The 23,023-nt window shown below is 36.4% G+C and overlaps 2 protein-coding genes across 8 annotated transcripts; one reads left to right on the top strand and one right to left on the bottom strand.

Annotated features, from left to right (window-relative positions):
- Positions 1-7,809: 7,809 nt before the first annotated feature.
- Positions 7,810-10,764, top strand: LOC133784960 (probable inactive receptor kinase At1g48480). The gene is made up of 2 exons (XM_062224223.1): positions 7,810-9,220; positions 10,100-10,764. The coding sequence occupies exons 1-2, from the start codon at positions 7,810-7,812 to the stop codon at positions 10,762-10,764; spliced, it is 2,076 nt and encodes a 691-aa protein (XP_062080207.1).
- A 430-nt stretch (positions 10,765-11,194) lies between these two features.
- Positions 11,195-15,313, bottom strand: LOC133782038 (uncharacterized). Of its 7 annotated transcripts, none has more exons than XM_062221184.1 (4): positions 14,909-15,313; positions 14,388-14,455; positions 13,038-14,213; positions 11,195-11,736 (listed from the first exon to the last, which is right to left on the bottom strand). In XM_062221184.1, the coding sequence occupies exon 3, from the start codon at positions 14,118-14,120 to the stop codon at positions 13,041-13,043; it is 1,080 nt and encodes a 359-aa protein (XP_062077168.1). In that variant the 5' UTR covers positions 14,121-14,213; positions 14,388-14,455; positions 14,909-15,313; the 3' UTR covers positions 11,195-11,736; positions 13,038-13,040. The 7 variants fall into 7 exon arrangements, with proteins under 7 accessions (XP_062077168.1, XP_062077170.1, XP_062077173.1 ...); XM_062221186.1 differs by having other exon boundaries at positions 14,913-15,313; XM_062221189.1 differs by having other exon boundaries at positions 14,924-15,313.
- Between the last annotated feature and the right edge of the window lie 7,710 nt (positions 15,314-23,023).

Below are 23,023 nucleotides of genomic sequence, written 5' to 3'. Positions count from 1 at the left end.
TTTCTATTTTTTTTTATGGGGATAACTTGAATTTTAAGTAGGTCTGGTGCTTATACAATTTCTAAAGTATATTTTAGCTGTGCAGGGTGAGCTTGCAATTGCCTTTGGTGAGTTGTTGAGGAAATTATGGTCCTTAAGGCGAACTACAATTGCACCACATGTTTTCAAGGGAAAATTAGCTCGATTTTCTCCCCAGTTCAGTGGCTATAACCAGCATGATTCTCAAGTTAGTATTGTATATTGAATAATAATCGCAAAGCTTTCAATACTGAATACTTCAATGTTTAATGTATTTTTATGTCCTGATGTTTATTTTTGGGAGAAATTTTAGCGCATGAAGTTGGAGAAATCAATCAGTTATTTATGTTTATAGTACTTTGGTTTTGGACTTGTGCTTGCAGATGATACTGGGACTAAGTCTAAGTTTTGCTTTTATTTTTTCTCAGCCTTTTTAAATTGGGAAAATTCTTTTCTTACTAATATTTAGTCACTTCATTGAGCTGATGATTTTAAAATTAAAACCTCTTTGTGTGGCTTCAGCAAACAAATTTGTATTGTGCTTATCTGTACTTTATGACGTTAGGGTCTGTTAGATATGTTTTGTATGATTAGTTTGTCCATATTGCAAATGAGATAAACCATTCAAGGTAGTTTACATGTAGCACACATACATGTATATATAATATGGGGTCGTCACAACAGGATTTTTTTCACTATCAATCGAGAAATCAATTTTGACTTCTTGATTTTAATCTATAGTCCACCATATATCACCTTTATCCATATATCATCAATCCCTAAAAAATTTAAATACTACTTTTCATACAAATTATTTATTCCTATCAATAGGCTAAAGAAGCATACTGATTGAACTGACTCCTATATATATAAATATATTTTTATAGTTTACTCTTTTTTACGATCACTATATTGCTTCATGTCATAAAATTTTCTCTTCGTAGGAACTTCTTGCATTCTTGTTGGATGGACTGCATGAGGATTTAAATCGTGTTAAATGAAAACCTTACATAGAAGCAAAGGATTCAGATGGTCGCCCAGATGAGGAAGTTGCCGTTGAGTGTTGGAAAAATCACAGGGCCCGGAATGACTCATTGATAGTGGATGTTTACCAGGTAAGTGGGAATTAAAGTCTTCTTTCTTGAAAGCTATATTTCTTCTTTCCTTGAACCATAAGCATTTATTTTTTCCTGTATTGGTACAAAAGTATTTTCTTCTCTTACAATGTTTATATGTTAATGGTCAGGGTCAATATAAGTCGACACTGGTTTTCCCAGCATGTGGAAAGATTTCAATCACTTTTGATCCCTTCATGTATTTGTCGTTGCCGCTACCTTCAACTGCAACTCGGCAAATAACCGTGACTGTATTTTACGGCGATGGAAGTGGCCTTCCTATGCCATACACTATTAGTTTGCTAAAGCAAGGTTGCTATAAAGATCTTAGTGAACAACTAAGTAATGCTTGTTGCTTGAATACTGATGAGATTCTTCTGCTTGCAAAGGTAAATTTGGTTTCCATTGATATCTGCTACAATTTATTTTATTTATTCCCTTAATTTTAGTTCTAGTGGTTGAGTAACTGTAATTTCGATTGCCAGGTTTATGAACATAAGATTTTTCGATATTTGGAAAACCCCTCAGAGCTATTGGCTCCAATTAAGGAGGATGACCATATTGTGGCTTATAGACTTTCTAAAAACATCGTGGGAAGATCCAGAGTTTAAATAATTCATCGACCACATGAAAAGTAAGCTTGCATCCCTATCCTTATGTAATTGGTAAATAACACTGGTAAACATGTGATGTACAAACTGGTGTTGCCAATCCATCTATTGAAAAATAGCTTTAACTATGTAATTTCAGAAGGGGATTATAGTATCAATTAAAATAATTATTGGCCTTACATAAGTAAGACTTGTTCATTAAGAAGCTGAAGTCCGTATGAATAAAGTTCAAGCGCTCCAAGTCAAGTGTTGACTGGATAATACTGGCTATATTATCTGCTTTTGAGAAATATGTGTTTTAATTTTTTGTATCCTAGTCATTTTATGTCTTGGATCATCTACGCAGACTGCTTGTTAGACTTCTGCTGGATTTCCTAACTTAGATAGTTGGATTTTTCAAGTGCCCGTCAGACAGTGTTAAGGGTTGTCAGGGAAAGCTTATCAGTACCCCTTTTGTTACTTATTTAAAAGAGCCAATATGTGGAGCCAATGTTGAAGCCGCTATTACTAGATTGTTGTTGACGCCGTTTTTCGTCAAACAGTGAAAGAAGAGCACTTAAACAAGAATTGATAATGGCCAAATACAATAAAACAAATCAAACACACGATTTTTACGTGGTTCAGCAGTTAAATCTGCCTAGTCCACGAGTCTCTGTTATTAAACTCAAGATTATCTCTGAAAATTCTTAAGCATGAATTCTTCAGAGTTTTCTCTCAAGGATCAGAATTTCGGTCCTTTACAATGGCGCATGGCTTCTCTATTTATAGAGAAGGATGCAGAATACTATCCCACATATTTTGGGTAGTTACTCTTTTTGTGAATAAAATAAATGACTTTAAATGCCTATAATCAGATATGAAAGGAAACGTCCCTGAAGACCAGGAAACACATAACTGATCAAATAATATCTCACGATTCTAGGGGATTTACATTAATAAATGAGGATTACATCTCATATTTATAATACTTGTAGATATTCAATGTGGTTATTGCGTATCTCTAAGGCTTTAGTCTCCCAGGTTTCCTGTCACCTTTCGAGCTGGAGACATCTTCCGAGGTCACCCAATCTGTTCGAGATCGTATGCGCGTCGAGCTCGGGAACCCTGATCCGAAGTTGTCTCCGAAGATGAATGTGTTCCCAAGGCTATCTTTCGAGATCATGAACTCTTCGAGGTCACCATACTCGAGATCGTCCATATCCTGCAAGCTCGGCATATGATCCTGGAGCTTGCTTCCAGCCTTATGAGTCCACTTATTTGCGAATCCAACTTTCGAGGTCATAATTAACATGGCTCGAAATCTGGGTATAACAATTGTTATCACCTTTGAAGAGAACGCGTCCTTCAGTTAAGCTCCAGAATGGTAAGGAAAATGGATTTGAAAAAGAGGTTATTGAAGAACCATCAAACAGCTACAATTCTAAGAACTTGTCAATGGATGATGCAGAAGTAGAGGAAAAATCCAGCAAAGCGTTATTTCTTTGTGTTGAAACTAGTAACTTTTAGACTCCTTGAATACTTAAAGAATATTTTGTTGTTGATGACAGTGTTGAATGTTTTAAATTAAATTGTGGATTGTTAATTCAATGTAGAATGTTCTTACTTTTTGTTATTTGAAAATGAAGTTCATTTGATGATGCTAGTATATATTAGAAATCTAATTTTAATTATATAAAAAAAATTAAAATATAATAGAATAAATTAGTGTTATATAAATAAAATATATAATGAGAATTTAAACATATCTAAATATAACAATAATAGAAAAATTGAGTTATAATATCTATTACAATAACACTTTTTATGCAAAGAATTATGTTATGCAAACTTCATTATATAACACAAATAATGTGTTATACTAAAGTGTAGTATAACACAAAAAATGTGTTATACTAAAGTATAGTATAACACAAAAAATGTGTTATACTAAAGTGTAGTATAACACAAAAAAAGTGTTATACTAAAGTGTAGTATAGCACAAAAAAAGTGTTATATAATCAACTATAAATAACATAATTCAACACTTATCTATATATTAAAATAACACAAAAATTGTGTTATCGTTGACAGTACAATAACACATCTGTATAACACTAATAAAGTGTTATGTAAAGTACCCTGACCTACGATAACATAGTCGGTCTTAACACATCAGAAAGTGTTATCGTATGTTTTGGTAACACATTTTCGGTGTTATTAAAAGCATTTTTTCTTGTAGTGATAACACTCTTAGAAAGAGTGAGGTGTATGTTGAAAGGAGCAGGACTTGAGAGGCATTTATGGGGAGAAGCTATTAAAATTGATGGATACTTGATTAATATGTGTCCATCAGTAGCTCTTAATTTCAAGACACGACAAGAAATATTGACAGGAAAGAAACCAAGTTTTGAACATTTGAAGGTGTTTGGATGTACTGCATTTGCTCATATTAGACAAGACAAACTCGAGCTAAGAGCAATAAAGTGTATGTTCATTGGGTATCCAGATGGTGTTAAAGGCTACAAACTGTGGTGTTTGGAACCTAGATTTAAGAAATGTATCATTAGTAGAGATGTAACATTATTTAGAGAAGATGAAATTTCATTCAAAAGGAGCAAAGAAATTATTCAGAATTCCAACAGTAACAAAGCCAGTTTTGAGGTGGAAACTGTACTAGAGATTAACCTATTGAATTAGTTATAAGGCAGGAAGAGACTGAAGCATCTGCAATCATACAACCTAATCTAAGCACTTATCAGTTGGATAGGCACGGAGAAATAAGAGAAACAAGAGTACCAGATCGATTTGGCTATGCTAATTTCATAGCTTTTGCCTTAGCAGCCGTTGAAGAGATTGAAAGTGAAGAACCAACAACTTACAAGGAATCAATGAGCAGTAAGGATAGTGCTTCATGGAAACTATCCATGGAAGAGGAAATGAAGTCCCTGACTAAGAATAACACTTGGATCTTAGTGAATAAAGCTGAGAAACTGAAACTAGTTTGATGCAAGTGGATTTTTAAGAAGAAGGAAGGGATACCAGGGGTAGAGAAAGAAAGATATAAGGCAATGCTTGTATTAAAGGGTTTTACACAGAGGGAAGGTATTGACTACTATGACATTTTTTCACCTGTGGTAAAACAAACTTCAATTAGAGCAATGACTGCAATGGCTGCTAAATTTCATATGGAAATTGATCAAATGGATATAAAAATAGCTTTTTTACATGGAAATCTTGAAGAAGATATATTCATGAATCAACCTGAGGGGTTTGAAAATGGTAATCCTGATCAAGTTTGTTTACTCAAAAGATCATTGTATGAGCTTAAACAAGCTCCAAGACAGTGGAATATCAGGTTTGATGAGTTCATTTCAACCATTGGTTTTGCTAAAAGTGCTTATGATCCTTGTGTCTATCTTAATGGTCATGTATATTTGCTTATGTATGTTGATGATATACTTATCATTGGAAATAAAAGATTTGAAATAGATAAACTTAAGGCTCCATTGAGTAAAGAATTCAAAATGAAACACCTAGGTTAATCTAGTTGAATTCTTGGAATTGAAATAAAGAGAGAGAGACAATGAGTGATTAAGTTGTCTCAAGAAGGTTATCTGATCAGGAAGGTAATTCAGAAATTTTCTATGGATAGTGTCAAACATGTCCCTACTCCACTAGCAAATCATTTCAAGTTGTCACAGACTCAAGCTCCAAAGACTAATGAAGAGAAGAGCTATATGGCTAAAGTTCCTTATACCAGCATTGTAGGGTATCTCATGTACGCAATGGTTTGTACAAGGCCTGATTTGGGGCATGCTATGAGTGTTGTGAGCATATTTATGTGTGAACTAGGAGAAGCACATTGGACAACACTCAAATGGATTCTCAGGTACCTAAAAGGAACTTTGAATCAAGGTCTAATCTATGGTAAAGATGTTGATTCTCACAAAATTTTTGTGGGGTATGTAGACTCTGATTATGCAGCTAATGTGGATACAAGAAGGTATTTAACAGGGTTTGTGTTTAAGGTACTTGGGGTTGTGTCAGCTGGAAGTCAAACTTGCAGAAAGTGGTGGCCATATCTACAACAAAAGCTGAATATATGGCAGCCACTGAAGCATTTAAGGAAGTTTTTTGATTGAAAGGCTTGACTCAAGAGTTTGGTTTGAACTTAAAGAACATCACAGTGTACTATGATAACCAAAGTACTTTGAACTTAATCAAAAATCCTATATTGCGTGAAAGATCAAACATATTGACATCAAATACCATTTTACCAGAGAACTAGAAACATTGAAGAAAGTTTTTGCCAAGAAGATCAACATTGAAGACAACCTTGCAGATATGCTAACAAAGAGTGTTACAACAACCAAGTTTAGATACCGCCTAAGCTTGATTAACTTTGGTATTTGACAATGAACCTTATTGGATCTGGTCTAATCAATTTATATTTTTTTAACCTCTTAAGTGACTAAATCAAGGTGGATTTGTGGTGATTAATTTAGTGACTTAAGAGTTGGCTTATGTGGCAGCTCAGCTGGCTACTCATTCTTTTTAGTTAGAATTCTTGCCTTTATATGGCATTTTTTATTTCTCTTGTACTTGTATCAGAAAAGAAAGTTGTGAGGGATATAATTCGTTTGTACAAAGAGAATTGTAAGAGGAGCATTGCTTTGATTTTTGTTCTCTTATTTCGGAACAAGTTTCCATTGTTAATCCCTATAATTTGTAAAGGTTCTTAGCTGATCAATAAAGATATACCAGCCATTGCTGGCTGTGTTCAGACCTTGGATGTAGACAACAAAACAAATTATTTTTTCTGTTGAACCAAGTAAAGTTGAGTGTGATTGCTCTTTGTTCATCTTTGTTCTGAGTTGTGTGATTAGTTCTTTGTGTTGTTGTTCACAACAATATGGTTGGCAATATGTCCTACACATTAGACGACATGTCACATGTTATACAAAATTAGTCTTTTTTGTTAGCATTTTTAATGTTGCCAATTTAGATTTTAAATTCTAAATCAGCTCTTAATTAATGTCCAAAAAGGTCATAAATTGATAAAAACATCTATAAATAGTACTATTAATACTAGTATTGTGATCCTTGCACTATGAAGTATACTTTACATTCTCATCTTCTCAATTTTGTCCTAAGAGCATGTGAGGCTTGATAAATTCCAAAGATTACTTCCTTGACAGTACCCCAAGAATTCTAGAGATCAGTGGGTGGAAATATAATCTTATGGACAAAGTTCTTTATAATTTGTTTTAAGGTTGTGCTTTCCGCATCTTCTTCTTTCATCGTGTGTTTGAGTCTTGTTTATTTGTATTTTGAGTTATGGCACTGTATCTCCTTTTCTTATTCTCTTCCTACTTTTATTTTTGTGTTTTGTCTTATATTTATGTGTAGTTTGTATTTTTGAGTGTGAGTCTGCCTCTATATATTGTATTATTTCCAAAATTCCACCAAATATTATCAAAGAAATTTTTTGGCATTAAACAAATAAACTCTAGGAACTTCTTTAACGATATGGGCAATCTACTAATTTTAGTATATCATTCATACAGTTGTCATGATTATTATATTTTCTTGTTTATTTCCTTCTATAAATAAATTCATAAGTGTATACTTTATAACACATGATACAAACACGTATATGACAAAGTCTATACATAAAAAATAAATCTATGAACTGTCAAACATATATTTTAAAATCGACTATTAGTTTTCTCAGGTCAAAACATGACAAAAAAAATGTTTTAAGATCAATGTATATATATAGTATAAGTCAATTTCAGGTTAACGTAATTTATAACCTCATATTAATGAAGACAAAACAAGCAGATTTACAACCATAATAATCAAAAAGGCCAAACTAAAGAAGTCAAAATGAGTCTTGTTTTTGTCTCCCCATTCATGTGTAGCTGTACAAATAATGGAATTTCAATGAGAATATTCAATCATTAAATTAATTACATGCAATAAAATTGTCAATCTATACTAAATTAATCTCATCATCATTGATTTATAAACAAAAGTTTTCTCATCATTATATGTTCTATCAAATCCCAAACAATAAAATCAAAATGACAGTTCCTTCCATATTTTCCATCAAATCTAGTATGTCCCTTCCAGTCCTAATCACTTCATTTCTTTTGTTACTCATTTTCACCATAGCCAAACAAGAAGATCAACAAGACAACTATTACTACTATTACTCAGAAAGAACTGCCCTTTACTCTCTAAAGGCAGTTCTCAACCATCACTTCCTCAACAAAGTCTGGTCTGGTCCCCACTGCAATTTAAGTACCCCAATATGGTACGGAATCAAGTGCTCAAATGAAGGCCACGTGGCAGAATTAGTGTTGGAAAACATGAACTTAAGTGGACGTATTAGCTTAAACGCATTTGTCAAATTGACTGACTTGTCTACTCTAAGCTTCAAAAACAATTCTCTGAGTGGTACTTTAATGGAGTTTGGTTTGAACCCGAAACTGACGCGAATTGATCTTTCTCGAAACTTATTTACCGGAGAGATTCCGATCTCGGTCTTGGGACTCTTGGGATTGGTGTCGTTTCTTGTGGAGGAAAACTCGCTGACGGGACCGGTCCCAGCGTTTAATCAAACTAGCTTAAGGGAATTCAACGTCTCCTACAACAATCTCAGTGGTGTTGTCCCTTTAACTCCGTCCTTGGAACTTTTTGGCTCTGATTCATATGCAGGAAATAATGAACTCGACTACTCTTCCGTTGTGTCTCATGCTCAAAACGCCACCACCCCCTCGTCTACGACTGAAGATTATTCATCATCATCCAACGACAATAAGAAGAAATCGTACACGAAGTATTTGCTTCTTTTGAATGTAGTTTTGGTAGCGGTGGTGGTTCTCATGGTGGTTTTGTACCTTAGGAAACGGAAAAAGCTCAAGAAAATAATTAAAGATAGGACCAAACAAGGTGGAGAATCGAAAGAGGGAGCTAACAATAATGATCAACGAATCGTGATCAAAAGTGAGGGAAATGAAAATATCAATCATCAAATAATCAAGACCGTTGAAGTGAAAAAAGCTAGTGCTAGTACTAGTACTGGTGCTGATATTGAAAAAAGATTAACAAAAACGAATCAGAAGAAGAGCATTGGAGGAGAAGGAAGTGAAGGAAGTGAAGGTAAGCTTATGTTCCTTGGTGGAGATGATGAGGTGGAAGAGAGGAGTTTTGCGATAGGTGATCTGCTGAAGGCGTCGGCGGAAGGGTTGGGACATGGGACGTTTGGGAACTGTTATAAGGCGATGATTATGGAAGAGAAGGTGGTGGTGGTTAAGCGGTTGAAGAACTTGAAGCCTTTGGCTGATGAGGAATTCAACAAGAAACTTCTTCTGGTTGCTAGCCTCAAACACCCTAATTTGCTTCCTGTTATGGCTTATTACAACTCCAAGAATGAGAAGTTGTTGCTCTATAAGTATGTCGAGAGAGGCAACCTCTATCAACGAATTCATGGTGAGCTTTTATACAAGGGACAAGTCAAAATTTGATTAGTTTTTATTTTGAAAATTTATTAATTATTTTTATTAAGTTTTTATTATTGTACAATTTCTTAATAAATTAATTTATTATTGCTATATAAATTTTAAATAAATAAATAATACCATATATAAAAGATGAGATAAAGATATTAAAAGAAAAATTAGATCAAAATATTGTTTATAATTTTTTATTTAAAATAATACTATAATATTTTAGATCACAAACTAGAATATATAAAGTAAAAAAAATATTCATGATTAAATCACAATCAATGATTAGAGAAAAAATTTATTTATTCTTTATAAAAAATAAATATTATTTTAATTTCTTATTTAGTTATCATATTATTTGAATACATGATACATATATATAATGTATTTATTTAGTATTATATATTATTGTAATAATAATATTTTATAACATATTAATTTATATTAATATAATTATTAAATATCTATTTTTGTATTAAATATTATTATAATAATATTTTATAATATTTGAATTTATATTAATATAATTAATAAATATTTATTATAGCAAAATTTACACATATAAATATATACATATATGGGTGATATTTGGTAACACTTAAAAAAATAATTTTTTATTTAATTAATTAAAAATTTGATAATTAAATATAAACAATATTTGATAACTTTATTTGTATTTTTTTTTTAATTTTAAAAATAAAATTTTTTCACTTTTAAAATTTTTTAAACAGTTAAATCTATCTCATTTTATATTATTAAATAAAAAAAATAAAAATAATATTTCATTTTTATGTTTAAAAAATAAAAAAACAAAAATTTTAACTTTCAGAAACCTTAATGTTGGACTATTAAATAAATGCAGGAGCCAAAGGTGAAAGAGGGCGAATTCCATTTCGATGGGGCTCGAGATTAAACGTTGCACGTGGGGTAGCACGTGCCATAGAATATCTACACCTAAACACCTCTTCCCAAGTTACAGTCCCCCATGGGAACCTAAAGTCCACAAACATTCTTCTCGGCTGGAACGACACCGCTTTGGTATCCGACTACGGCCTTGCTTTCCTGATCATTGCACCTGCCGTCGTGATTCAACGCACCGTTTCATACAGATCGCCAGAGTACAAGTCGACGAGGCGAGTTTCGAAGAAGACCGACGTCTGGAGCTACGGCTGCCTCCTCTTGGAACTCTTGACCGGTAAAGTGGCAGCCTACACTGCACCCGCCGGAGTGAAAGGAGTGGACCTGTGTAGTTGGGTCTACAAGGCGGTGCGAGAAGAGTGGACGGCGGAGATTTTCGATGGAGAGATAGCCGTGAATAGAAGAAGCGCCGTGCCTGGAATGCTGAGGATGCTGGAGATTGCCTTGAATTGTATTGAGAAGTCTCCGGAGAAGCGTCCCCATATGTCGGAGGTGGTGAGAGAGTTGGAAGAGATTCAGTTTGTTGATCAGTCTGAAGACGATGATGGTCCGTATACCTCGATGGAACGATCCTACACTACTGATGATTCCATTTCCATCACCGTGTAGTAGTTGAGCTAGCTAGGATGAAGATGATCATGATCATGATCGCGTATGTGTAGAAAATATTTGGATTGTTTTGTAGGGTACGTACGTGTTTCTTCGCAAGAATTACTAAATATGCACAAAAAGTAAATAATATACTGATATGAAATTTAATGTTGTGGGATTTTTAGTTGTCACTTAATTATAGTCTATTATTTATTATCACGCAATTCTTAAAAATGAATATATGGTTTGATTATTTGGATCCAGAAAAAGGTGAGAAAACAATTAAAATTCCAATTTTCAATTTTTTTTTTTTAAATTGTCTTTCTTTGGTGACAAAAATATAATGTTCAACATAATTTGAGTGATTGAAGATCCCGCTTCAAATCTTCTCTAAAAATAATTTTTACAACACTATCTTAAAATTAAAAAGAAAAAAAAACGTTTGAGATGCACACAATATTACTTCTTTTATTTTTTTTAAAAATAAGAATTTAAGATCATTCATCATAATAGTTATAGAACAATACTGTTTTCATTATTATCTAGTTGCTAAATAATTAAATTTAATAAATCATCAAGATTAGGATTCCTCAACAATCCCTTGATTCCTCTCTTCCCTTGATTAGGATAACATAGCTTAATTCTAATACACAGAACAAATCCTTAGAGCATCTCTAACCATCATCGATCGACCTGCTTGAATCAATAGCAGAGCGCAGCAGGTCGGCACCCCGCCCCGAATACTACCCCGAACAAACTGGGGCAAAACCGCCCCGTTAGCTCGGGGCTCCAACCCACCGCCCCATTTTGCCATGCTAGTGTTCGAAGACACAAGCAAAGGCTTAAGTACCATGCACTGCACTTACGCATCTGATGGCTTCACCTTGTTGATCAAACAACTCAGGGAGAGTAGTGTGCTCTGCACTTGCGCTTGGCTGAGGACTTCTTTCAATTTTAACCCCACAATGAAGCTTTTATAAGTTCTTAAACCTGCACCAAATTTTAAATGCAAACGAGGATAAAATAAATAATTAAAGGAGAAAATTACATAACAATAAATGTAACAAAATATGCAAAATAAAATAAATTTATACCAAATTATAAAATAGATAAATTAAATTAAAGAATAAAAAATAATAAAGACAGCAAACTAAAATAAGAACTCAAGAATTAAACTAATATGATGTATAAAAAGTAGTAATATAATTCTAATTATGTAGATTTATCAGAAAGAAAAATGGAACAATTGAGACCAATTAGAGTTTCGTGTGTTAGTTACACTCACATTCACTATTCAAAGACCAACTTCAACTCACTATATTACACTCCCAGATGTTAAGTGCGGTAACATTAAGAACAAGGGTTATAAAATTAAATGAAATTAATTGAACACAAAATTCTTCTTAACATATTTGATATTCAATCATAAACATATGCAAATCCTCAAACAAACAAACAAAACGTTGTAAACATAGAGTAGACTATATAAGCACTGAATTAAATATAGGTAAAATCCCTATTCCGAACAAAAAAAATTAGGTAAAATCCTGGTGTCATTCATCTTTATAAACACATTATATAATACAGGGAAACGTAGTGAAAGTATACAAATTATTACGTTTGTAGCACTAATACTTAAATATCCCAGCTTATTTTTTGTCGCAAAATTACCTTATATCTATATTTTAATGCAACTATATTTTCGCCGTTAAATCTGCTTACATGGCATCAAATTTACATGGGTACTTTCACTGCAAATATCTTTTTAATTAAATACTTTCACTATAAATATCATTTTAATTGAGTACTTCCACCTATGTGTAATAAATACACTTAACAATGTAAACAAACAGTTGTACCAAACTGCACCAAAAAAATAAACGGAAGTTACGCCTAAATATATAACACTGGGTACTCAAGTACTTCAAACATACTAACTCTGGTACATCACACAACATCAAACAGAATTTTTTTTTTTTTAAGGCAGGCTAGTCTAACGAGATCAATAAACTTAACTTCTTGACGCCTTGCCTCTGACTACTAAAAATGGGTTTCATAACCCAAATTGCACTGTACTCCGCCCAAAAGTGCAACGTGACAGATAATTGGCACAAGGTTCTCAGTATGAACTCAGATTAACAACCCTATTAGTTTTCTTCTAATTATCTTTTTGGATGGTTAGTATTACATACCAAAATAGCTCCAGAGTATTCTTTATATATGCTAACATGTATAGGTTAGGTCTCAATAACCCAGATATTCACGAGTAATATAAAAGCTGTAATTCTTACACTTCAAGGAAAGTGGAGATCGGTGCTGCTAATCATACGACAGCTCCTCTGGAAATGGCCCGCCTTGCCACACTTGTAACAAATGTTGGTGCTCCCATTAACTTTTGGGCCTTGCAACGGAAGTTGATTCTTCTTCTTCTTCTTCCCAATCCTAGCTACTGCAAACTGCTTTGGTCTAGCTTGACTAGTTTGAGGTCGCTTTTGTTGTCGGAGTGGACAGTTCTTCTTGAAATGGCGCTGGCCACAAGTGAAACAGCCTAGTGAACCCTTAGGGCCAGGCTCCGAGAGATTACCATTGCCACTGGTTTTCCCACTACCCTGTGAATCTTGCAACTTTTGCAACTTTTTATGGTACTGACTGCCCTGAGGAGTCTTATAACCACTGCCACTAGTTATCCCACTACCCAGTGAACCTTCCAACTGTTTATGGTCCTGACTGCCCTGAGGAGTCTTGACTTCCAATTGAACTGAACCTGACGGACTACCCAAAGAACCCTTCAAGGAAAGTGGAGATTGTTGCAAACGTAATGGACAGGCCTTCTTCAAATGGCCTTGTTGGTTGCAGTTGTAACAGCTATAGGGACTATAACGTCCACTGCCTGAGAAACCACTACCACCACAGGAGGTCCCATTACCCTGTGAACCTTGCAACTGATTCTGGCTTTTCCTAGTCACCAACCCATTTTTTATTTTTTTCTTTTCCTTTGAAAACTTGAATGGACCAAGATTCTCATCAAGAAAAACCTCTGAAATCGTTGACAAATGATTATCAACAGTAACAAAGTTCTCCTGAAAAAACTGTTCAAATTGATCCCAATTCATGTTCTCCACGTCATGATCATCTTCCATCAAGTCCCACCATGCCTCAGCATTTCCCTCGAAAAGAAACGTGGCAAACTGCATTCTGTAATTTGGAGGCACATCCAAGGTATCAAATTTCTCCTTAATTGACTTAAGCCACATCTCTGCAGTAGATGGATCCGGTTTTCCCTCAAAATAAGGTGGTTTTAACTGTAGAAATTTCTCCAAAGTAGCCATTCTCCTGGTATCATAAGCCTTCTTACGCATATAACGAGTAGGCATAGTTCCTAAAGCTCAATGCATTGTTGTTATAGGGTAAAGAACACAAAACTGTTTATAAAGTTTGCTTAATGTTCTCCACAGATGTGGGATCACCTGATTATACAGATTGCGTATAAATAATGAATAAATTACGTGAAATCCGTGCACTATATACATTCACAAACACCAGTATATAACGAGTAAATTCCTAGAGTTCAAAAGTCCCCAGGTTGACAAAATAAAAGCCGTCACAGTCTACCAATTTTTTTATTTTTTTGGTTAACTTACTGTATAATGCCTTGCCTCTCCGAGCAAAACATAGAGCTTTCCTAATCCAAAACGCAATATACTCATGCCTGAAAGGAAGGGAAACATTGCTGAATGAACAAACAACATGCTTCTTAGTAAGACTTTTGAATATCGATTAATCACCTCATTGATCACTCAACCCAAACCCTTCTCCTACATGGCTAGTACTTCATTTGAAAAATAGTTCTACAAACACATTTACACGACCCTCATACTACATAGATTATCTCAACGAACTGAATAATCATTAACTAACAATCTCTTATGAAAACAATTCATTCAACCAGCACAACTCACTCATTCATATATGTTCAACCGTATAACTGTCATGTGGAATTTCATTACATAATCTCATATTTCCAATGATTTTATGTATCTTTCGAAAATTCTGAATTTCAATTTCAAAATTAGCTTATAACGGCATAGAATCAGACTACTCACTCAACTACATGTCTCAAGATTATAACACAGCAAAGAGTTGGGTAATTGAAAACATTTACCTACTTTTCACTAACCAAATCGATATGCAAGCAATCAACTGACACTCCACAAAGTCGGTTCTCAATCGAAATATATGAAATTTTCCTGACGGGAGGAGCCAAGGAACAACCGAATCCACCGGTGACGCGGCGGAGCACTGATTGACACGGCTTAGCACAGAGGAATTTGAAGAGCTTCACCAGGGGGGTTTCAATCCTTAGGCCGTCTTTCTTTCACCGGCGAGGCTTAGGTTAAAGTTCCCAGCCGACACCTTATAGCGGTTCCCTTGACGGTGGAGAGGTCCAGACGGTGATGACTACGCGACTCCGGAGAAGAGGAAAAGGAGAAAGGGGAAGCCCTATTTCAATCTAGAAAGAAGTCAAATGTCGTTGAAATTCCAATCATCCCAGCTCTTTGAAAATTTATTTGAGAAATTATAGGAAAATAACTAAAACAATGTCAAGAAGAAGATAATATCTCCATTTTTAAATTTGTAGAGAAATGTTTATTTAAATTGTTATTTTCTAACATTTTATTTATTTGTTTAAGAGTTTTGTTTAATTAGTTTTAAAGTTATATTGATTTTTTAAGTTTTTTATAAGTTATTAGTATATTATTTTCTAATTGATGTATATATTTTTCGTGGTATGATATATTATTTTTTTTTAGAAATTTGCGGCCAAATCCCCTTATGTTTGTTTTGTTAAACACTTAACCTCATTTTCTTTAATTTTGGTGGGAAAATCCCCTTATTTTTGTTTTGTTGAACACTTAATCTCATTTTCTTTAATTTTGGTGGGAAAACCCATTATGTTTGTTTTGTTGAACACTTAACCACCTTTTCTTTAATTTTGGTGAGAAAACCCCCACAAGTCTCGTACAGTTTGCAATTCACTATTCCGTGCATTGACCCCATTATCCACACAATCCAACTCAGCCTATCTACCAACGTGGCTGCTTTAATACACAGGTGGCAAATTAAAACTATTTTTGTGTTTTGAAAATAATACATAATAAAATAAATCTAATAAATAAGATCCAAATCTACAATTTTTTTTCCCAGAATATGTCGACTGTGAGTATTGGGGTCAAAACTTTGAACAGAGTTTACGCACACCTGGTGCGATTTAGCTTCGACCCAATCAGAAAATCAACTCCTCCAATATCAAAAGATACTTACGCTCCAGATCTGGTCGATTTTAGGGCTGATTAAAAGAAGAAGAAAAAATCGTTCGGGGTTGGAGAGTTTGGAAATCGACAACAACCCACAAACTCTCCAACCCTCAATGCACGAAACAGTGAATTGCAAACGGAACGGGACTTAAGGGGGTTTTCCCACCAAAATTAAAGAAAATGGGGTTAAGTGTTCAACAAATCAAACATAAGGGGGTTTTCCCACCAAAATTAAAGAAAATGGGGTTAGGCTGCAAATTTCTCCATTTTTTTTATAATATTTAGTTTCTATTTTATTATACATAATGGTACTATATAATTTTGTATTATGGTAGTATATAATTTTATTAGCAAAGTATATATATTTTTAATAATAATTTTGTAAGTTTTATTGGTATATTATTTTTCAACTCAATATATATATTTTGTGGTATGATATATCATTCAACAACTCGTAAAAAACGAAAAAAAAATCAAAATAACTTCAAAATAAAAAATAATATACATATACCATAATATTAAAATATTTAGAATAAAATAGTAATTTGCTAAATGACATATTTAGTAATATGTAATATTAAAAATGTGATTAGGCTATTTTACTACAAAATTAAAATCATAGACATTTACTTACTTTCACACACCATTAAGAGTCATTTTGCACAAAACCTCAATTATTTATACTAACTACTATTTTTAACTTTTAAGTGAAGAAATATATTAATTTAGTTTGGTATTTTGTTTTAAATATCTCAACTTATTTTTAAAATCCTTTAAAAAATACTTATTTTTAAAAATACTATAATATATTTATTTATTTTATTTTATCATTTAGTACAAATTTTACAAAATATTCCTTTGAATTCAATTTTGGTTTAAATTGAAAGTTGTTGCACTCAAAATTCGAGATTAAATAGATAGTCTTGAAATGTAGGCTCATAAAGGAGAAGCTCGGGATTAACAAGTGTTAGCAGTACACTTGTACAAATTGTCGAATGATTCTAGATTTGCTATCAACGCTCGAGCATGAGTTGCAGGCTCGAGGATACCAACTTTCTCCGAGGGACGAGTTCGATCGACTTAGCAAGTGAGGATGAGGCAACAACTGAACTGATGAGCTCGAAGCTATGAGTGATCTCGAAAGCGCATTGAAGCAATGTTCAAGCTCGATGACGCGTTCACCACACGGAAAAGCTGTTGGGAAATCCCTATTTCTTTGGAATTGGTCAAAACGTTGTAACGAATCCCTATTTTTATAGGATCATTATTTAACTAATGCATTTGATTTGTACTATTAATTGAGATATTTATTTGAATGTAAATATTTGATTGCAACTTCCCTGAACTGGGAGGAAAATATTCCTACAACTAGACCTATAAATAGCCTGGACTAGGTCATTTGTACTTAGGCACAATTTTTTACTGAGAAGAGACTGCCAAATTACTATCATCCGAAACTTTTACAGAGTGTTCATAATAATAGTGACATGTTGACATAGGCAGATTGTAACGGCTGAACACTGTTAAAAATCTCTGATTTCTTCTATTCTTTATAAATTAATTGTTTATTGCTCTACATAATTAAGTTGATGAAAAAACGACGTCAATAGTTTGGTGCTTTAGTTGAAATCATTAAGCAATTCTTTGTATTGTTTAGTAAAAACCTCCTGCGCAACATCAATGGCCGCCTTGAACATCCCTGAAACTTGTGGGCGACAGTTACCTCAAATCCCCGAGGAGCGTACTCCTTAGACTGAAAACCACCCTCAGAGGCCTAGAAAGTAGCCTGTGGTGGATCAAAGTCCCAATGAGGGGAGTGCATCATCGGCCTCAAGGGGACGGCCTGGTCAGACCCCTAGGCCTAATCAAGACTTGCATTACAATCCTGAAAGGTATGTGCCAATAGTGGAATTAGGAAATCGCAGATTGTGCGAACAACTGGTCGAGGCTACACGGATAAACGAGGAGTTGGTGAGACAAGCCGCTGAAGTATAGGCACCACCTCGGAGGGCCAGAGGATGACCCCGTGGGAGTACAGCTGCCAGGATGGCTGAGCAAAGGGCCCAACAAGCTCAACCGAGACACAGGACAAACACCAGCAATGGTCGACCTAGAGAGAACGCTCGGAACCCTGTTAGGAACAATCCTATAGGAAGTGTTCCTGCAGGAACTAGGAATAACTGAGCTTCTTCGATAGCTCGAAATGATAACCCAGAACCTGTCAGGAATAACCCGGAGCCTGCCCGGCTTAACTCTGAACTTTCCAGAACAAATAACGGGTGGCCACTGCCCTCGCCAATAATGTAGCGTCTCAAATTTGCTAACAAGGCTTAGGGCTTTGATTAGCGTGCCTGAAGGGCAATAAGTGATTTATTATATTAATATGTGAATTTGATGAGTATGTGATTAGAAATGCATGTGTTGGGTGAATTAAATATGCATGTGGGCCCCATTTAATTATTAGGGGCATGTTTGTAATTTTAGTCTGTTGAGGCCATGAATGCATATTTGTGTATATTGTGATTGACACCACGTGTGAGTGGTGATATATTTGTGATGCACCACCCGAGACAGTCCTAGAGAGCGATTTAGCTAAAAAGTCACAACGGGGTCGAATACCAGGCTCGAGAGGAGCCTAGGGGTATTTTAGGTATATAATTTGTGTTCAAGAATTAATGAGTAATGGTTAGTAACTTATCAATAATTTAGTATGTCGAAATTAAATGGGGATTTATAAGAATACTCGAGGACTTAGCGAGATTTGGCAAATGAATGAAATGCCCTTGATGTCATTAAAGGGTTAATGTTAGGCTTATGGGAAATTTAGTCTTTTTGGCTAAAGGTTATACACTTAGAGGCTTAGGAATTTACTAGAACTCAGAAAAGATAAGGTATAACTCAAGACTCTCTCTCTCCTTTGGTTCCCTCCTTCCTCTTCCTTGCGGTTGAAGACTTTGAGGTATTAGAGAATTTTGGGCTTAGTTCTTAGGGAATTGAAGCTGGCTGTGGTTGGGGATTAACTCAAGGGCAAAGCTACCAGTTGAGGTAATTAGTCTAACACTAAATTCTTTGAGTTTCTGCTGAGTTTTGGTTAGAATTGTAAGTTTCATGTGAACTAGATTATTGAGTTGAGTTTAGTTATGGGCTGAGTTTATATGATTGTTTTGGACTTGTTGTGGAGCCTAGATGGTGTGGTAGGGAAGTCCAAGCTTAATTCTGGGTTTAGATATTGAGTTGGGATGATTTTAGAAGGATTGGCTCGAAGGAAATGCAGGGAAAATGGAGGTTTTCTGGGTTTGGGGGTGCGAGTCGCGGCCTGCGTGTGCGTGGAGGCCTGGGGAGGCCTCTGTTCTTGAGGCGCGCCGCGACCCTAGGAATGGCATGCCGCGGCCCGTGTCTCCCAGCAGGGAGGCATTGTGCCTCTGTTTTGGGGCGCGCCGCAGCCCTAATTCAATGTATTGGTTGTGTTTGTAGGTTTTTGGCTTGGGAACCCAATTATTAAGGCTTGGGGTGGATTTTATCACCCGGATTGATAGAATCCAAGGTCCCAGAGACTAGAATTTCATTCCAAAGTTATTTAACGGATTAGAGCTTGATGAACGGATGTTGTTGATACGTTGTGACTAGGTTTTCAGCGAGGCTCGGACTAAGGGATTGTGCTCTGGATATCGATGCTCGGGAAGCTTGGGACACAGGTAAGAAAACTGTTAAACCTGTAGAGCAGGGCGTGGCCCTATAGTTTGTATTGCAGGGCACGACCCTATGTGATTGTTGATAACTCTACAAAATAGAGTTATTTTACCATATTTTATATGGTAATTGTTGCTTAGTTCTTGAATTTTTAATTGATTTATTAAGTTTTTAAGTAATTTTGAATTTATGGGGTTTATTTTGATTTCATAGATTTTTGTGTGTTTTTATAGTTATTTTATTATAATATATTGTAGTTTAATTATTTGAAATTAGTGTTATTAGATTATGTTATACCCAGATTTCGAGCCATGGTAAATATGACCTCGAAAGCTGAGTTCGCAATAAATGGTCTCGTGAGGATTAGAGTATGATCTAGGATTGTAAATCGAGCATGCAAAGTATGATATATGATCTCGAATGCGGTGACCTCGAAATGATCTCGATCTCGAAAGGTAGCTCCGAGAACACCTTCATCTTCAGGGACTTCGGAGCATGGGTCTTGAGCTCGATGTACTATCTCGAAAGAAATGTTAGCTCGGGAGATGTCAGTGGCTCGCACAATGACATGAAACCTGAGATGTTGAAGCCTTGGAGATACGCTATAACCACCTTGAATATCTACAAGTATTGTAAACATGAGATGTAATCCTCATTTATTGATGTAAATCCCCAAGAATCGTGGGATATTATTTAGTCAGTTATGCATTCCCTGGTCTTCAGGGACGTTTCCTTGTTTATCTGATTAAAGGCATTTAAAGGCATTTATTTTTATTCACAAAAGAGTAACTACCCAAAATATGTGGGATAGTATTCTGCATCCTTCTCTATAAATAGAGAAGCCATGCACCATTGTAATGGACCGAAATTCTGATCTTTGAGAGAAAACTCTAGAGAATTCATGCTAAAGAATTTTTCAGAGATAATCTTAAGATTAATAACAGAGACTCGTGGACTAGGCAGATTTAACTGCTGAACCACGTAAAAAATCGTGTGTTTGATTTGTTTGTTCCGTTTGGCCATCGTCATCCATTGTTTTTGTGCTCTTCTTTTATCTGTTGACGAAAAACGGCGTCAACAGTTTGGTGCTTTCATTGAGAGCCTTAAGCATTCATCCTTGAGAGATTCATGGCTGCAAACAATAAGAACACCCCTGAAGAAAATTACCCAAGGCGTCCTGGAAAACAGCCAATGGAGAACCCGGATGCTGATGAAAGAAGTGGGTCCTCTGATTCTCGGGGACCACCTCCACAACCAAGGGATGAGGACATGTACTACAATCCTGAGCGTTATGTCCCTATTGTAGAATTGGAGAATCGGCAGCTGAAACAGTTGTTGGCAGAAGCCAACAAACGTAACGAGGAGTTGACCAGGATAGCCGCAGAGGTGCAGGTGGCTCAGCCCCCGCCTCCGCGCGAAAACCAAGTCCCTCCTCCAAGGGACGTGCACGTTCCTCCCCGGAGGCCCCGTGGACGTCCACGAAAAAATGCTGCCACAAGGAGGCCGACATAACCTCCAGCACCAGTAGAGCCATCTGCTCCTTCTAGGCCTCAGAGGAGTACCCGAGCTCGGGTCCCGCCTAATCCACCTGTGGAAGTGCCTGCAGGAACTGAGAACAACCGAGCTCCTGCCGAGGCTCGGACTCAGGTTCCTGGTAGTGCACCGAACGCGACTGACCCATCTCGGGCAAATTCTGGACCCTCTAGGCCGAGGCAAGGGCGACAACCACCGTCGCCTATACGATTCCCTCCGTCTCCCATAAGATATCCTTCACCTCCCCGCAGAAACGCTCAACCTGTTCGAGATCAGGATCAAGGGCGTGCAGGGGAAGGACAAGGAAACAGGGAGACGTTCCAGGAGCGGAGAGGCGCACCATCTGAGAGAAGTCAGACGTCTCGATCTCGCACTGCGGAGACAAGGCGACGTAGAAAGGATCCACCACAAAATGACCGATCAATGAGTTTCACCAGTGATGAGTCCAGAGAGACTAGGTCCGTCAGTAAGCACGACCGAGGTCGTAAAAATACTGGGAATCGCAAGAGTCATCCTGACCTGCGAAATCATCTGAATCAGAGCAGGGGAAAGGGAGATTTGACAAATCCGGATCTAAGGAATCATCTGAATGGGCGTAGAGATCCCTCACGGAGACGCGAGCCTGGGATCGCGATTAATGACTATCAATTCCAGACACCACCTAAGGACCCAGTTCAAGAAAGGATTGATCAGCTCGAAAAAGCCTTTAGGCTTTTGAAGAATGAACGAGGGAGTGGTCGATACGAGGACTCTGATGAGGAGCTCGAGCCATTCGCTCCTAATATTTCTAACACTCAGTTTCCTCAAGGGTTCCGGATTCCTCACGTCCCAACGTTTGAAGGAAAAACCGACCCATGTAGCCACCTGAGTACGTTCAACACTATTATGAGAGCCAGTAATGTAGGTTACGAGCTCAGATGCATGTTGTTTCCGACATCATTGGCCGGACCTGCCAAGAGTTGGTTCGAGAAGTACAAGAGACACTCTATAACTTCGTGGGATCAATTGTCTAGAGACTTCAAGAAGCAGTTCCGGGCTATGATGGGAGTCAGACCCGAAGCATCCACTTTGACTAACGTCCGACAACAACCGGGCGAAACACTGAAAAGCTACCTGACAAGATTTAATCTAGAGGTCGCCCGAGCTCGAGACGTGGATGACAGTGGGCACTTGATGGCCATCCGAGCTGGTGTGTTACCTGGAAGTGCCCTTTGGGATGACATGCAAGGGAAACCGGTGAGGTCAATAACCGAGTTTAATAAGCGGGCGCAGAGATTTGTCAATGTAGAGGAGGCGAGGTCAACGCTAAAAGCAACCTCGCAAACCGAAACTACAACGATAAACATTAACTCCGCCTCAACCTCGGCTGACCCAGCGGCTTCACAGCCTACCTCAGAGAATCCCTCTAAGAGGAAAAAGAGCGAGGGAAATAACCCCGAGGCTGAAGGAGGAAAGAAAAAGAAAGGAGAAAGGTATTACTCCGTATATAAAGTACACACCGAGCTCAACGAGTCTCGGGAAAATATATACCTGGCTAATGAAAACCAGGTCCCCTTCAGGCGTCCGGACCCAATGAGGAATCAAAAGTCCAAGAGGGATTCCAGTAAGTATTGCCGGTTTCATAGAGACACCGGACACACAACTGATGAGTGCCGACAGCTGAAGGACGAGATCGAAGGGTTGATCTCGAGAGGTTATTTCCGGCAGTATGTCAAAAACCAGAGTACTGGACAGACTAC

Source organism: Humulus lupulus, chromosome 6 (genome assembly GCF_963169125.1).
Source record: "Humulus lupulus chromosome 6, drHumLupu1.1, whole genome shotgun sequence".
NCBI classification, from domain to species: Eukaryota; Viridiplantae; Streptophyta; class Magnoliopsida; order Rosales; family Cannabaceae; genus Humulus; species Humulus lupulus.
This window is presented reverse-complemented; position numbering and strand designations above follow the sequence as displayed.

Excerpts from the sequence above, each read along its gene's own strand:
- LOC133782038 (XM_062221183.1), bottom strand. The coding sequence starts at position 14,120 with ATGCCTACTCGTTATATGCGTAAGAAGGCTTATGATACCAGGAGAATG.
- LOC133784960 (XM_062224223.1), top strand. The coding sequence starts at position 7,810 with ATGACAGTTCCTTCCATATTTTCCATCAAATCTAGTATGTCCCTTCCA. Across the intron at positions 9,221-10,099 it reads CCTCTATCAACGAATTCATG|GAGCCAAAGGTGAAAGAGGG; the intron begins GTGAGCTTTTAT and ends AAATAAATGCAG.